This window comes from Mustela lutreola, chromosome 1, assembly GCF_030435805.1.
Source record: "Mustela lutreola isolate mMusLut2 chromosome 1, mMusLut2.pri, whole genome shotgun sequence".
NCBI lineage: Eukaryota > Metazoa > Chordata > Mammalia > Carnivora > Mustelidae > Mustela > Mustela lutreola.
In genome coordinates, this window is record NC_081290.1 from 33,618,984 (window position 1) to 33,636,591 (window position 17,608).

General features: G+C 45.4%; 1 protein-coding gene across 21 annotated transcripts in view; it reads right to left on the reverse strand.

Annotated features, from left to right (window-relative positions):
* Nucleotides 1–17,608, reverse strand: part of LIMCH1 (LIM and calponin homology domains 1) — a 327,317-nt gene that overhangs the window by 55,904 nt on the left and 253,805 nt on the right. For 11 of the 21 annotated variants that reach the window (XM_059162654.1, XM_059162664.1, XM_059162674.1 and 8 more), the window contains 2 exons: nucleotides 5,428–5,463; nucleotides 492–618 (listed from right to left, as the gene is read on the reverse strand). In XM_059162654.1, the coding sequence (XP_059018637.1) occupies nucleotides 492–618; nucleotides 5,428–5,463 (163 nt within the window). Of the gene's footprint in view, nucleotides 1–491; nucleotides 619–5,427; nucleotides 5,464–9,883; nucleotides 10,145–10,587; nucleotides 10,700–10,808; nucleotides 10,925–12,234; nucleotides 12,565–13,090; nucleotides 13,328–15,999; nucleotides 16,303–17,608 lie in introns of all 21 variants that reach the window. The other 10 variants (XM_059162648.1, XM_059162610.1, XM_059162639.1 and 7 more) reach the window with 2 other exon arrangements.

Below are 17,608 nucleotides of genomic sequence, written 5' to 3' on the forward strand. Positions count from 1 at the left end.
CTGAGGACGGTACTAGATGCTAGCTGACTGAGTCATTAAGGAAACGGAAGAAAGCCTACACACAGGCAGTTAGAACAGTGTCTGTGACTGGTACGCTTTTGACGTTGGTGCCTACTGTTGCCATCAGCAGCAGACACACTATCCATTTCAATATAGCATCTCGAAAGACAGTGCATCTTCAATTCTAGGTCCCATGCCAGGCGCCTCCCACCTGCACCCCACCCCCTCCCTTTGCGGCCAACCTTCTAGCAGGGGGGACTTGTGCAGTACCTGTCTGTGTCCTTCACTCTTCACCTCCATGTTGTCATTTACCTTTCTTGAATTCCCACACCTCCTGTTTGAAATCCCCCAGGGGCTCCCTCCCCCTGCCTGGCTTTCAAGTCCAAGTCTACCCGCCCCACCTCTCTTCCTGCTGTTGTGGGGTAGGGGGGGGCTCTAGCCCACGGTGCTGGGCAGCCTCCCCGCGGCACATAACCTTGGCCTGCACTCACATCTTGCCATTTGTCGTCCTCTTCCCGCAGCTGGTTATTTATCAGCTGGAGCTGCTCCTGGCGGGCCCTGCTGTGCGGCTGCACCGTGGCCTCCTCCTCACACCGCATGTCAAACATACTCGTGCTCCTGAGTGTGGAGAGAAAAGAGACAAAAATGGACCGGTGCCCGGGGTGTGCTCTGCGCGTTCTGCCGCGCGGGGGCGCTACCGCGCTGACCAAACGGCCCCTTTCCCTCCGCAGCTCAAGGCAGCAGCGCGATGCGGCGTGTTGCGAAGCCCCAGGCGGCAGCCGGCATGCTGGCACCCCCGCCTCTTCTTTTGCTCCCAAAGCCAAAAGGGAACCATCTTTGCCTTCAGGGGTGGCTGCAGCAAGTCAATGAAAAAAAAATTTTTTTTAAGATTTTATTTATTTATTTGACGAGAGAGCGAGAGACACAAGCAGGCAGAGCAGCAGAGGCAGAGGGAGAAGCAGGCTCCCCACTGAGCAGGGAGCTCGATGCGATGCTGAGCTTGATCCCAGCACTCTGGGACTATGACCTGAGCCAAAGGCGGTCGCTTAACCACCTGAGCCACCCAGGCGCCCCAAGTCAATGTAATTTTATACCTAGGTGCCAAAACGTGTTTACATATGAGCTAGAAAAAGGTATTTGGGCTCTTCTCGTTTGGAAATGAGCTCTGGGCTCTTCTCGTTTGTAAATGTATTAGGAAACAAAATGCAGAGAAATTAAAATGTATAACGTGGAGAGAATTTATGGGCAAGGAGGGTGGCATTCCGTGAAGCAAAACTTCATTACAGTAAATGCTTGTGCAACGAGCTGTCCTACGTGCTTTCTCATGAAGGCAGTTTCTCCACTTAAAAAAAAAAAAATCATCCAGCCTCAAGTCTAAGACACCCAACTTCTCATACTGAAGTTTCTGAATTGTGGATGCATCCAAGAACTATGCATTGGCGATTCATATGTTTGCTGTGGTTATTTCTATTTCCTGTAAAAATGCCCATAAATTGGAAGTGCAGTTGATAGCATCTCGGAATCAAGAAAAAAAGGTATTTTATCGCAAGATTAAGGAATAAAATATATAAATCATTCTATACTTTGCATCTTAATTTTCTCACAAGCATTTTACCTTTTTTTTGTCAGGATACTTCTGAGTTTACTCTTTTACAAGAAAAGCCTTAGGGAAAGCAATTTTTTTTAAGCCCTTAAGCTGTACATATTACTGATATGTTCTATAGGATCTTAGTAAATGTTGGGCGAGACCATAGGGCCTCTTCTGTGGTGCTTACACAGACCTTTGTTACAGCAAAAGCTGAAGCAGCAAGATGAAGACAGAAATAAAAACCAAAGCAAAATCCTCAAAGAAATGAGCTCTGGGACCAAGGGGTTACACAGTCCAAAAGCAAGAAACGGAGGTTCACTATTAAACTCTAAGAACAGAAGACTGGGACAGTCCATTTTTAAAGCCAGCTTAACACAAAGAAAAAGAAAAGCCATGCACTTAGACACCACTTAATTCTAGACATCATCGATGATGTCCCAAATAGTTCTCCCCGTGGGGAGACAATGGACAGCAGCAGTGTTCCTGGACGCCAGTAGGTCCTGAGCAGACAGCCTCTCTGGAAGGGGAAGACAGATCCCCAGTGCAATGGCTGCCCGTCTTCATTCCGATGCATTCAAAATGAACTGCATGGCTCTGTTGGGTGCCTCTTCCTTCTCTCTAGGGCTTGGACTATTTAAGTCTGACCTAAGAGAGCTAAAACTGAAGACTGTACTTGCAATCTGTCTTACCCAAGAGTATTCGAATACTCTGACTCCCTAGAAAGACCTTTCCCTGAGGCCTGTTTGGCACAAATATGACAGGCCACCATGGGGAACTGCACCTACGTACCCAGTGGATAGTGTTGGCTATGGCAGCTACGTCTTCTAGAAAGATAAACTGCGGTCCTCCAAAGGGGAGGGGGGCTGTGATTTTTCGTTTTTTTAGATATTTATTAAGGTGGTTTAAGAAAGATTTGGAAATTTGCAGCCGTACACATAACCACTAACCTCACAGTTTTTTGTTTTGTTTTGTTTGTTTTTAAAACATCATGGGTGAAAATTCGCTTAAGGAGGCTTTCCAGAAAGAGACCGAAATTCATTCCATTCCTGGAGCCAGGTCTTCTCCTGGAACCCCGGGAAAAAATGGCGGCCTTCTCCAAGATTTGCGATCTGGTTATGTCACTCGGAAAAGAACGGGAGCAAGGCCTTGAGAACTGCCGCCTTCTGTCCTGGGGTCCTATCTCTGTTGCCACCATGAAGTTCTCATGACCCCAGCCCAAAGGTGGCCAAAAGCTGGTTAGTGAAATAAAAAAAGAAACTCGGGTTTGCCCTCTCATATACCAGGAAGTACTATTTTTCCCCAGAGTGGTTTTGTTTTGTTTTAAAGAAATTCCAGCCACCTGACCAAAAAAAGAACTAACCGAACTATGAGTTCTGTCTTTACGCCATTTCAAAAAAAGGAACTAAGCAAGTTGAAAATTGATAATACGAGACAGAAAATGGGCTGAGTCACCATTCAGAAAATGTCTCTTGCTTCAGAGGTTGGACTCAGCCTCCAAAATGAAGAAGTGTGTGTTGGGGGGTGGGGGGGGGGAAGCAGGGTGGGGGATCCTGGAGGAGCCCAAGCTCCAGATTATTAATGTGGGTTCCTCTCAGCATTTGCTCTCAGCCCATGCCTTGTGCTGTTGGGATGAGGGTCCCGGCTGCCACCTCCAGAGTCTTCCATGAAGGTGAGGTGGCATTTTTGAGGGCCAGGATGAAATCACCTCCAGGGAAGCCTGGAAACTGTTTTGGGGCCAGGTCAGAGGTGAGGGAATTAGGAATAAAACAGCCTCCAGCTCTCACGGTGCACAGGCTCCGTTGGTGGGCAGAGCCTTGGGACAGGAGGAACGTGCACGTGAAGAAAAGGGCCAGAAGGTGAAACTGTATCTATGGAAACATTTTTGGCTTGCTGGGAGGCGGAAATCTCTGTTTGCCTGTGTGGTAGGTCTGCCCCCGACCTGCATTTTCCTGAAAGGGCACATCTTTTTTTGCTTGGACTGTATTTTAAGGACGTGCCAGTTCTGAATAAACAGAGCCCGTGCCAATAATTGCCCTTAAAGATTTTGGAAAAGGGAAAGAGTGGGGCGGGGGGATACACTAAACATATAATGAATATCTATTTGAAAACTAAAGTCCCAGTATAAGCTTTGCATTTTGCACCCCACACGACTTCACGTAGGTTGCGTCTACTCCCAAGAAGGAAATTCGGCACTTTGGATACTCCCAGGTCAGACCTCTGGAAAAGAAGTTCCTTTTACTCTTCTTAGTCCATGAGGTCATGTTTTGTAAATTTGGGGCAGCAAAGGGAGTCCCCACCTCCACTTCCCTGAAAAAAAATCATTCACTTTTCCCGTGGGTGAGGTTTCATATTCAAGGTACGGGCAAGATTCAAACTCTCCTTCCCGTGGCTTCCTTTCTTCCACTTTTTGGGATTTCCCAGAGATCCACCCTAGGCCAACTGCTCAGGGGCCTTGTACTGATGAAGAATAAATTCATCCCATCAAAATGTTTTTGCAAACCAAATCAAAGTAGCATTTTGCCTATCATCTTAGATAATCTTCCTTTCAGTGCATGTTAAATATCACCAGTGCAGATTTTCAATGTCATAACCGGGGCTGAATTTTACAGACTACTTAACTCCGTGTAGTCGGCCAAGCTCAGCGGGAATTTGGTTTTGAGATATGGCTGTGCTGCACGTCAGGACACAAAGCCATCAGAGATGGCACACTGGAAACCTATCCTGACACCCGAGGCAGCCCGCTTGGTGCTAAGACAAACCAAGCTGACATCTTGAACACAGACGTGGAAAAGGTACTGGAAACTGGGGTTACTGGGGAAACTGAGAAATCTGGGGGCCCAGTCTCCTTGTCGTTGGTGGCAATGATTTTTGTGTTTTGCACCCTTCTTTAAAGACTCCTCACTTGGTGAATGAAATGTCTTAGGCCACTGTGTGGCTCTTCTGATGGCCCCGTACTCCCACCAGCACATGGACTGGTCCTCCCAGAGACACCAGGCTCGGCAGGGCCACTGACAATGGAATTAGGTATTAATTAGGTTTCTCAAAATACAGATTTATTCAACTCTGAGAAAGCTAGTATTGTGCCAAGAAAACGTTTGCCTTGGAATATCTACTTCTGAATGCTCCGCAGATGGGAAATCCATTTCTGAAACAGTTCATGTGGTCACAAATGGGAGAGTGTTGGCCCCTCCTCAAATTTGGACGTGGGGTGGAAGTAGGGAATGAATCTCTGAGAGAAGTGGAAATGAAGGAGCCGAGAGAGGAAGGCCAAGTCACGTTTGACATCCTGACTCCTTGCTATGCCGCAAAACTGGAGCGCAACCCCAATGTTCTGGTCTTGAGCATCCCACAGTTATATTATTCCAACCTGGGAGGAACTTGGGCTCCTGATTCTATAATTAGTGGTTCAGGATTTGTTTTCTCAGCTCAAAACAAAACAAAAAAACTAGGGCCATGAGAATGACTCGCCTCATTGTTAACTCCAAGCCCTAACGTATCAAGAATTAAATGCAAAAACGCAGAATAATTCTGTGGTTCGGAAGGGGTACCAACATCCAGACCGTAAGACCAGCCTCCCCATGCCATGTCTATGAAAAGCAAATGTTAAGTTTAAGCAGCAGCTGTGTATTAGAATCATGCTTGAGTTCCTCTTTCATTCATCTCTCCTGCACAGAACATATGTTCTACATTCCAACTTCAAGTGCTTTTCCGAGGCTGCGTGAGTCGGTTAGCTGCTCATTTCACTGTCGCATTAATTGCATTTCAATTAGTGGTAAGTATGGGAAACATGCAGTTTAAGCTATTCATTAATGGATTCCTACAAACACAAGACAACTTACTCTGCGTCATCAGACACAGGAGTTCTCGGACCGTATCTACAAGACCAAATACAAAATTAGAGGATGGAAAGACAGAAGGTTAGCTCTGTAACCAAGCTGGCAATAAACATTACCGGCGACATCTTTGCGTGCCAAACCTTTTTTGCCGATCGCGCTGGAAGAGAAGCGTCATGACACAATTAGCGGCATTTATTAACTTCTGGGAATGAAAGAACAGTCTTGACATTGCCAAAGAATGCAAAATGTGTATTAAAACACAGAGGAGAGAGGAAAATAATCCCCACGCTACCCACAAAAAAAGAGTCTGTTCAAAATAAACATAAGAAGGCTTAGGTGCAACCCACCAGGTTTAGAGAAGGTAGTTTAAGGTGGAGTGGGGGGAGCCAAACTTGTAAATCGTTCACAAACAGTTAAACCGCTCAGGCCTTTGTGTTCGCCAGTAATGGGCTGTAATGGACACCCAACATAGAAGCACACGCTTACTGACCCTTTCCCTGATGTGTTAATACATTTGCACAAATGACATCAAAGAGCGTTTCTGCAGTTTTCTGAAAGCAAACCAGAGCTCCAACCAGAACCCCAATCAGTGTCTTCCGCATGCGTTTGACAAAAACCACAATTCCTAGAAAACTGGCAGCCTTAATCAAAGCCAGACTTGGATAATATTCCATAACTTGAAAAACCAAAGTTTTCCTTTTTAGTCTTTTATATTCTTCTGATTGTTTAGATCTACAAAGTTGTACCTTCTGCAGGACAGACACTTTAAGTTTTCATGCATTTGATAAAGCGAAGAAAAAGGTTAAATTAGAAAAAAGAAATTAGGACGTTGAAAGGGCATATTTTAAAGCACATTTTAAAAAGCAGCTTCCACAAATGACTATCTCTTCAGCAAAGGGAAATATTAAGAGAAGGTTCTTACCTATGCCCTCAAACGCGGTTCATTTCTGCACTCCAATGGTGGACAAAGAATTATTTGAGCAAAGAAAAAGGTCCTGCTTTCAGTTTCCAGCAAATTAAATTTTGTGGTTTTCAGCAAAAATTACCTAGTCTCGTGTTCAGTTTCTTAATAGTTCATGGGGAAAAGAGTCATTTCTAGAGATGTCTTCCTCTAATCTTGGGGAAAACACCCTGGAATAAATGGGTGCGTGCACCCCCCCCACCACACACACCCTTTTCTCTTACCTGCTCTTATCATTCTAGAACAGTTTGCATTCGTGCATTCATTAATAATTGTTTTCATTCACAGCAAAGACAACCACACCAGTGCAAGACCTAAAGTCTCTGTTGAAATGGCCCAAAGGTTTGTGAATATTTCTCTTCTGGCAGTTAAGACTCATTTTCTGTTTTTCCAGGGGATAGTTTCCGAAGGGGCTAAAGTTTAACCCAATACACTCAATTTTCTAGAAACACTCCTACATTTGGAACCAATGACCAATAGATTTCTCCACAGTCATGGGAGAGTGCATGAGAAGTTAGTTCTGAAGACTGGATCAACATCTGCCAGTTCATAGGCCTACTGGAGTAAGCTTACTCAAATCCAGTGTTTTCTAAATTATCTACGGAGGCAGCAGAGAGAAGTTCTGCCTAGTTAACTGAGAAATAATGAACTGATAGGATGTGTTTTGTGTCTTGATCTGAATATTTTTGTTCATGTGTTATTGAAGGAGACTATACATACAGAAGGGCACCGGCCACACACATACCCCTCGGTGAGTCTGCGTAACCCAGACACATCCAGAGGTCAGTGTCGAGTGTTCTGTACTATGTAAATAGTATGTATACCTTTGAGTCTGGCTCCTTAAGCCCATTTTGTTGATGAGATTCAGCTATATCTTGTTGCAGCAAGGGAGAGGCTGTATCTGAATTTACACTGCTTCTATGCAAGATACTTAACAGCCTTTCACTGACATCTCTACCAACAAATGTAGATTCATGCTAAAGTGTAAGCGCCATGAGGGCAAGGAGCTCTTTTCTGGCTTCCCTGAACAGTGACCAGATGAGGTCCTCCATTAAGTATTTATTGAGCACTTACTGGATGTTCTGGAAATTGAAGAGAAAAGAACAGCTCAGTCTCTGAAGATAATGCTCATTTACCCTTTTACTATACACTCACAGATTTCAGGAATCACCTCCTAATTCATTAGATTTAAGAGGGCATCCATTTAAGCAGAACTGTCTTTGCAGTTAAGGAGAAGATAATTAGAGCTTGGGCTTCTAGTGGCTTTCTCCTCTGTTCTATGGGAAACTGAAAAGTAAAGGTAAATTTAAAAAAAAATCACTAATAAAGAGATTTTAAAAAATAATACAGAGTAGGTAAGTCAATAGGTATAAAATTGGCCAGACAAATCACAGTTAGTATAAGCATCCTACCAGAAGGCGGGGGTGGTGGTGGTGGTGGTGGTGGTGGTGGGGTAATGAAAAGGCAATGAATAAAGTTCAGTTCTGAGGGTAAGGATATTTAGAAAGATAAAGAGAATATTCTGTGCATCCATTTCATGTATGTAACTTTAGGCACTAATCAAGCATTTTGGGATCAGTAATTAGCTGGTTTTATACCTCCATATTGTGAACTGGCACTGCTTCATTTGAAGTGAGAGGGGAAAAAATGGGTCTCTTGCTCATTTAAAATTATCTGCTAGCACAGAGCCCTATGTTTTACACAGAGCAGTTACTCAATAGATAGTTGTGGAAAAGAAACATGAATTCCCAAGGCGTATGCTCCCTCAGTCATGCACCTGGGACACGTAGCACGTGGGACCACATCTCCTGCTCACACTAGCCATTCATTCCCACTTGGATCTAAAAAGGACTTTCTCCAAATCACAGAGGGACAGTTACAAGTGACAAGGAATTCATCAGACTGCCACCGTTTCCTCTAGTAACCACTGCAGGCCACGTGCTGGAGGGGGACCGTGGCCTTCTGCTCAGGTAGGGCTGGGTCTGAATATTGGATCTGTAATAACCAGCTGTGTGGACGTGGGCCTCTGTTCCCTAATTGCAAAATGCAGATGAAAATTCTTCCTCTCAAAGGTCATGCGAGGAATAAGTCCATGGGAAAACACCCGGAAAGGGTAGGCAGCCACGAGCCTCCACTTCCTTCTTCCCTTTCATGCTCACTTGCTTTACAGCAGCCCAAGACGCCAGGGCCACGCTCTGTCAGGGCATCTGGAAAGTGAGTGAGGGTGATGGACAAGGCCGATCAGTCAGTCCCTCTCTCTCGAACCAGCCCTGACAGGCCCTGACCAGCCGGGACCCATGCGGGATCCGCTCACCCATTTCTCTGTCCATGGCCCTACCTGTGAATTTCCAGAAGGTGAGCTAGAGGGAGCAGCCACCCTTTGAAAGGGCTACCGAGCACTCTGGAATAGAAGACAACAAAAACACAGCTCGAAGAGTACCCCCGCCTCCAGAAACCAACTTTTACAACAAGGTTTTGCGACAGCGCTAGGAGAATTTGGAGGCTTACACGGCACAGATTAAATCCGGGTCATAAAGATAGACGGGATCTTCATTTTAAAATTTGGGTGTCACTTAAGGTTTTCCCTGCTTCCCATCCTAGCCTCTGACTCACTACTTTTAGGGTCCTTCATGAACCGGAACCCCGCTGCTTCCTGTTTTCTAGTGGATCCTGTTGTTGTGCCCAACACCTCTCACTTTTATTCCACTTAGATCTGGCAGACCCTACTTTTAACAAAATGTATCACTCTCATTAAATAGCAACAGAGGCTTCAACATTTAGGACTTTTAACTACAAACTTCAGATTATTTCCTTACTTGTTCTTTTTTTTTTTTAAGATTTTTTTTTTTTTAATTTGAGAGAGAGAGAGAGAGATGGTGGGAGAGAACACATGAGTGGGGAGGAAAAGGAGCCGGGAGCCCAACCTACGGCTCCGTTCCAGGCCCCTAGGCTCATGACTTGAGCCCAAGGCAGACGCTTAACCGACTGAGCCACCCAGATGCCCCTCCTTATTTGTTCTTTTAAATCAAGTCATAGCATGGAATAGAAATCTTACCTCTAGAAAGCCCTGAGTGTTTGCTAATGTTGGAATGAAATGGAATTACAAATTGGTAAGTGGTATACGTCTTCTTTGGACCTGAAGATGTTCCTGGAATCAAAGTGAAATCAAGTAGCTCAGAAAGAAGTTCAATTCCTTTACCTGAGGGCTCCTATACGAGCTAGGAGGAAATAAGAGTTACCCATTTAGGGGGCCCACAAGATGAGTCCGAAAAAAAAATTTGCTGAACCAGAAAATTCACAAATGCATCTTCTTTCCATACCTGCTTATAGGCAAAAAAGGAAAAAAAATTCTTGGCCAATTTTTATCATTCCATTTCCGCAAGCAATCCCAGGTAAGTGGCGCTGAGGTATCATAACGCGTTAATAACATACTCAAAGCATCTATGAAGGCTCAGACCAGAAAAACAACACCACAAAAGCTCAGGAAAATCTTCTGACCTCGTATCCTTCAACGGCGGACCCCTGGCAGATTCCTCCACATCCTGCCGCTTTGCAAACGGAACTGGAAGGAACTGGTTTACGTTGGCTCCCACGCGTCTAAGACACATCCCGGTTCTTCTGACCATCATGTCATCTTTTTGTGACTCATACAACTTTCCTGGGCCTTTCGGTCTGCCGCTGCTCCAGGCAGGAGCTGTCATCCTCTCTGAGCTCTCTTCTGTCCCCGAAGTCTTGCTTTCGGAGGCCAGGGGACACACACTAGGGCAATATTCAGTCCAGCCGGTCAAAGGCCACTTATTGCTAAAGATGTTTTCAGTAGCATCCCCCAATGGCATCAACCCAAGACAGAGGAAGCCAACGTCCGTGGAGGCAGCAGCACACAGAGCAACCGAGTACTAACACTGTGGGCCTCGGTCATGCAATGGGTATTTACACCAGAACGGGTTTCCCTTTCCGGTTTTTCAGGATTCCCGAGAATGAAATCTGGCCAGCACCCAACCACATGCAAAGGCTCCTATCTCTACCCAGGGAGGGCACTGAGAGCAGGACTCTGACCCTGGGCTGGGTGCATTCTTCTAAGTGACTGAACTCCACACCACGTCAGTCATCAAGGGCATACTGTGGCTCGAAGCTGTTTTCTGGGGACACAACAGCCACACACAGCAGAGGCAGCACACCCTGGAAGGCAGGCAAGCGCTCACAGTGGCCGGCCGCTCTCCTCTGATGGCTCAGCCTTTGGCGGCATCTCAGAATCTCTTTGAGCAACTCCTTCCTTCTCTTCCTTGCCATCCTGCGGCAGCTGTTTGCACGTCGCTGAAGCCAGAGAGGACAGCTTTACTGCTAGGGAAGAATTCACACCCGAGGCCTTGACCCCACCTGTCATCCTGCACCTCCCGGGAAGGGAAGGAACGTCGCTCCTCACCTTCCTCCGCTCCTGGGTGCTCGCTCAAACCGCAGACGTGCTCCTCCTGGGTCTCCAGTACGGGACCCAGCTGCGACACCCTTTTGCAACAGTCCCCTACGCCAGAATTCACTATTCTGTTGACAACCAAGCAGCATTGGTAGCAAGAGAGAAGAGGAAAAAGAATTATGAAAGGACACAACAAACGTTGTTGAGAATGAGAGATTAAGAAGAGTTCGGCTGCTGTCATTCCGGAAGCTGGTTAGTAAGGATGACATACTCAGATGGAGAAAATGGAAGGGGAGTGCCAGCGAGCGCCTGCGGAAAGTCAAAGTAGGGCTGGCAAGAGCCTGTCCCCATGGAACTGAGTGACGGCCCCCTCAGTAGTCAAGCACTCAACGATGCATTTCTTACTACCTCCTGACCCCCACCCCAGGTCCCCATCAGCCTCTGAAACACCAACTGTATATCTGGTGTGTGCAGACTATTTCTATCTACAGTCTGCTATCCTCCATGCTGTCGGCCATAAGTACTGGATGAAAGACACCCATCTCTGCATCATGGACCATTCACTGTTGCCTTTGGATTTCAAGGACAGAGCACAGAGGAGGACATCTTGAGCATTTCCCCTGGCCATGGAGAGCGTTACTTTGCTCTCAACACACAGGTGCAATGGAGGTTCCCAGGACAGTCCAGTGGCTTATAAACCTCCCATACCTGCTTCCTGGAGGAGAGACCAGCCCACAGAACTGAACCTCCAGGAGAGGACCTGGGAACTCAAAGCTGGAAGGCTTCCAGTGAGGAGGAGAACTGCTGACAGGCCCCCAAGGGCTTCTCCTAGGTGATCCCTCACACATTCGTTGGGCGAATCAGCCAAGGAAACTCTTGACTCACAGGAACCCCAAGAAAGGAGTCTTTTTCCATTCACAATTCATCATACCTTTTTTTTTTTTAAGTAGGGGAGGGAAGAGGCCTTTACTTTTTTTCACTTCAATGTCTAAATTTGAACGAATGATACGAGTCACTATTTTTTCCTCCCTCCACGGATAGGAAAAGAGGGAGGTTGTAGATAAACCTGAATTCTACCAACAGATCTCTAGAAGAAACGCTGGGGTATCATTAAAACATTCTGTCGAGTTCATTTCAGCATTTCCAACTAATAAAACAGTGCTGAATGCAGCCGAGGGAAAAGGGGTCCTTGGCCAAGATTACTGGCATTCCCCGGCGGTGATTCTGGGGACAATGGAATCAAAATGGACGCCTGCCATTAACTGTCACACGCGTGCTCCTCCCCGGGGCGACCCGCGGACGCTGCTCCTCTGCCAACCAGCCAAAGAGCCTGTTCCCACTATGGGACCGCCGGAGGTCTCCGAGAGGTGCTTCGACAGACCCTTGCAAAGCAGCAGCGGCTCCCATGCGGGGCTTGGACCCGGATGGAGGAAAATACCTGGGATCGTTCTGTGCAGGAAGCGTTTGGTCTTTTCCTAAACTGGACGTGGCCGCGGAGGAAGGGGAGACAGAGTTAGTTTCGGTCTTGCTGCCACGACTGAGGACTCCTTCCACGTCCTCCCTAGGCCCGGCCCGGCCAATGCTGAGCCGCTTCCATTTCTGCTGATCTATCTCTGTCACGGGTCCAAAGTGCACAAACTTTTGCCGAGGGCTGGAAGCTTTCTTATAGGCCCTCGCTTTGCGGCTGGCAAAATCATCACGAATGGCAGTTTCTGCTTTAATTTCTGGTGAAGGCTCAGGGGCACAGATGGGCTCAATATCTCCATCCCTAGTCAGAACCAGAAATGAGTTCCAAAGATTTCTTAGGCAAGTGCAAATTACTAAGAGCTCCCCCCACCTCTGCTTTGGAATACTAGATTTATGAAAAATACTAATATGGTTAGAGCAGAATTGCTTTCCCCTTCAACAAAGGAAGGAATGGTCATAGTCTTGCCTCGTAAACAAGGCTTTAAGCTTCTATGGTGCTCAAAATATCACTCCCAACATCATCAATGATGGCATAAGAAAATCTTATGTATGGTGAAATAACAAAAATGGGTTAAGAACCACGTAAACAAGCCTATCGAAATTACCTTTCCCAGTAGTTGGTTCAATTAAAGAGAATATTTTCCATTCAGTGACTCCTAACTTTCAGTATTAATAATTTTCAACGCATACCGAATACACTATGTTTTAGGAGGTATTTTTTTCTCCAGCCATGAGAGTAAAAAAAATGATAGAAGGATAAGCATTTGATTCCTTCAAAGTTTAACGAAACCGCTTGCAGGGGAAAATTCAGGAAAAGCATGACACACCTCGTCTTTCCTGACACTTTCAGCCTCTCCCACGTCTCCAAGTCCGCTTCGGTGATATTGGAGACTGTGACAAATCTTGGAGCCTCTCGCTGAGGGCCGGGGAGGCCCTGAATTCTCCGCTGAGCCAGGTCATCTCTGTAAAGATCTGGCACCTTCCTCACTCCCTCTTCTGCCGGTTTGCTCTCCTGAGTCCAAGTAATACAGGCCACCACTGACTTCACCTCTTGGCCCTGGTTCCTGTCAGTTTTATCCAGGCCCCCACATCATTGGAAAAATCAGGTTCAAGGCAGGGGAGCAGACAAACAGAAGGAATTTCAGAGGCTAAGGACAGAAGGAAATGATGAAGGCACCTTTCCCTTTCTCGAAAAATTCAGAATCACTGGGAACCTTGATTCTTTGCACCTATGCTACCCTTTTGACACTATAATAAGATGGAGCTTTTTCGACCAGATGACAATCTCTAGTTTGGTTTAGGAAGAGAAGCCAGGGCTCGCTGAAAGACTGCTAAGAATGGTAATGAGATTTCGGTTTGACAGTAATGATGCCCAATTCCCACACTATTCAAGTTACTATAATGAATTCAAGTTCTCTGATTGAATCCCTGAGCCCTCTTGGAATGTCTTTTACCGCACCAGTAAAATGTTAGTAACGAGCTCGGCATGATCCAAATTCTAGGATTAGTTGAGAGACAGCTGGAACGTTGTTCACATATTAAATATCTCAACCATAAACTCACAAGTGCCAGGAAGTACCTCTAAGTCAATTCCAAAAAGAAAGTTTCGACCTTCAAAATCAGTCTCTGCTTCTGGACAGCACTGGTTAGGTCTGACTAATGTAAACTTGAAGATTACACAGAGTGTATCCTCTTCACCTGGACCGAGAGAGTCAATACTCATTTGTTCCTTACGTTAAAAACTAGTCACCTTCGCTGATGTTAAAACTGGTATTTTCACCTGTTCTCCCAAGAAGTGGAAGTTAGGTGGCTTAATGCTGACAATGCAGTCATTTAAATCAGGGCATAAACATTCAATGGCATTAAAAAGTCAATTTCTAACGAAATGTGCTTCCCAAGATAGAAAATCTCAAACATCCACATCTCTAGGGCTATTTGTTTTTTAAAAAAGATATCATCCAAGCTAGAAAACCAAGAGGTATTCTTTCATTACGTAGATGATGTGGTGTCTTCGCAGACCCTCTACAAGTTAGGAGGGCTACAGAATTTTCTGTTTACTTTCAGTTTGGGAAAGGGGATATAGGAAGGGCAGAGGCAGGAGCCACTAGGGGCCTTCTCTTCTTTCAGCCGTTCTTTGATGCTCCCTCGAGAGGTCACGGGCCATCTGAGACTCAGAACCATGTCCCCAAACACAGAGTCAGGTGACAACAGACAAACGAGGCTGGAAATACTAGGAATTAAAATTGCATGCAGCATGGGGCGCCTGGGTGGCTCAGTGGGTTAAAGCCTCTGCCTTCAGCTCAGGTCATGATCCCAGGGTCCTGGGATCGAGCCCCACATTGGGCTCTCTGCTCGGCGGGGAGCCTGCTTTCCTTCCTCTCTCTGCCTGCCTCTCTGCTTACTTGTGATCTCTGTCAAATAAATAAATAAAATCTTAAAAAAAAATTGCACGCAGGAGAAAGGGAAAAAGGGAGATGCAAAAGAGACTCCTTTTCATAACTCAAGTTGCTGATTCCCATCCTTGTGCTTTGATGCTAGTGAATTGTCCAGAAGTCTGTTTAATGTACAACAACAGATCCCTCCTACAAGACCCTCCTAGAATGGTATGTTACAAGGCATGACAGAGTGAGAGACTCCCGAAGCTAGAGTGTGTCCTATAAAAAAATCACGCTAGGCTTCTATGCTCTAACCCCTATTCTATATCCATGCATTTTGTACCTGGTGCTTCGCAGAACAATAGCAACAATTGTGCAAAACACAGTTAAGACATTTTTATTCTTCATTCGACAGAATTTACAAACCCCATTACATGAGGGGCAAAGAGATGGCAATTTGACGATGCAAATCTCTGATTTTGGTATAAGGAGAGAATACAAGAATGATTCACTCTGGGTGATGAAATTTAGCAAGCTGCCACCTTCAATGCCATCATATCCCTCCTAGGATAAGAATCACTGGCCAAAACCCATTTCGCTACAGTTTTCCTTTCTCAAATGAAGAGGATGGGAAAAAGATTAAGAGAGGGAAACTCATCCAAAAACAATTTCTATAACAGAACAAACAGAAGTGTATTATATTTTTGAGAAGTTTTTTGTTTTTGGCTCCAAGCCCAGCGTGGAGTCAATGCAGGGCTCAAACTCATGACCTTGATCAAAACCTGAGATCAGGAGTCAGATGCTCAATTGACTGAGCCAGGCATGAACCCTGGTTGTGTGTGTGTGTGTGTGTGTGTGTGTGTGTGTGTGTGTTTTAATGAGGCCTATCCATCATTAAATTCTAAGTGATTTTGTTGGTATGTAGAAAGAGAGCAAGCCCAATTTTATTTTTCCTCTCAAAATCTAAAAGGAATTGATAAGAGACAACAGGCTACAGCTACGGAATGACTGTGTTTTCCATTTCCTGCGAGTGGACTGGACCAGCCTTGGATGGTGGCCACTCCTGATAGGCACTGGTACACATCTGCCTGTACCAATAATGCCAACCATTTGTGGTGATGTATCTACTGGAACTCAAAGTTTATTTGATGAATTCAGCCCCATTTTGCATGAGACCATTCTACTGTCTGCCACTGCATTTAGGGAGACTGGTTATCTGGAGTGCCATTTCAAAATAAACCACCACTACCTATTATTTATAACAGGGAAAGGAAAGAAAGGAATGAGGGCCTAGGACACAAGTCACCTTCACTTAATTCCACTCCCCCTCTCACCCACACGAATACACACACAGTGCACACCTTTTATATTCTAGACTTCTCTTTTCTGAAATTCCCTTTGAGAGCTGTTTGCCGCTCTCTGATTTCTCTGCCTCTTTTTTTCGGTAAGGCCCATAGAGGAGTTGGTTCAATGGCACCGCTGGCTTGGTTTGGTTCATCCGCACTTTCCTTGCAGCAAAGTCATCTTTCTCAAGATCGGGCTGCCGACGTGCCACTTCCTCTTCTGACTCTGAATCTTTGCCACGTTGGTGGGTCAGGAAAGGGTTTTCTTTGCGAAGGATAATGTCATGAACAGCTTCTTTCTCATTACTTAATGGCTTGTGACTGATGGAGCAAAATTAAATAGAACTCTCCATGTGATCAGACCAAACGCTTTTATAAATCCCCATCTCCAGACACACAACTGTGTTGTTTAGTGGAAGGTCTTCTCAATATCATTAGTCTAGATGACATCCGTTCGCTCTTTTAGTCCAGAGTTGTAGCGTAGTTAGGGTGGGTTTTAAAACCTTGGTTTTAGCCAGCAAGTAGCAATGCTAAAAAGTCATTTAATGGACAGGACCCCATCAGCACAGCAATGCAGGATCCTAAATGGCTCTGAGAGGGACAATCCGAACTCTTGTCATGATTGGGAAGAGTAGAAAGCTTTTGGTTGTTCTTTTTCCTTTAGCACATTAGCAATGTACCCAGCAGGTCCCCAGTTTGTTTCTGAGTGGTAGGGCAACAATTTGAGCCACCAAGAAACTGATCTGGGGGAAAGCTTATGTGTGCAGCTGTGTGACAGCAAACCTAGACTATGTTCCCAGTTGCAAAGTGTGAGGAAGATCTTTCTGCAGAGCTGAGCTCACCTGAAGCATTTGGAAGGGTTTATGACCAGAAACAGGATGGACCCGGGGCATAAATGCTTCTCTTGTCCTGCACCCTCCCATAAGCAGCTCTGTCTCCTTCTAGTAAATTCTTCTACCCCAATGACTGTCCACCTCTCAGCTCTTCTTCGTCATATGCTAGATGTCAAGTCAATTGTGGTAAAACAGCCAAAGTGGCTAAAAAATTACTACTTTGGCTATTCCCATTTTCAAAGAGATGTTGAAGACCTCAAACTTTTAAATTCCTGAATGTGGTTTAACAGTGGACTATAGGACTTTCCACTCAGTTTTGTTTTTTTGTTTTCGTTGGAGGCACGTGGGATAGGAATAGGGTAGAACTGTGTGCATCTGGAATTCCCACAAAGTCCTCTCCCCCTGCTCATAGAAGCCTTGCTTCTAGGTCATTATTATTCTGAGTAATAATAAAATGTTAAAACTTAAAAAAAATCATTTATTATCTTCTCATTTCAAAAAGATCAGTAAATAAATATCTGGACTCCTAATGCTTACCTACTTTGTATCCAATCTCTAAGAGGGAGTCCAGAGTAAATTCTTCATTCTCAAAGGACAACTCATCTCAGAAATGAGAAGGAGGAATTAGCTAGGAGTAAAATGAACACTGAGACTATGAACCCTGATCAAGCAGGCTGCCTGTTCTCCGCTGCTCTGCTCCGTGCCGCTCCAGAAGGCACTATGTCTTAAGATGATAGCAGGACCTTACTCTGATTTTTTGGAAAATCAAATCATCTCTAATCATGAGCAGCAAA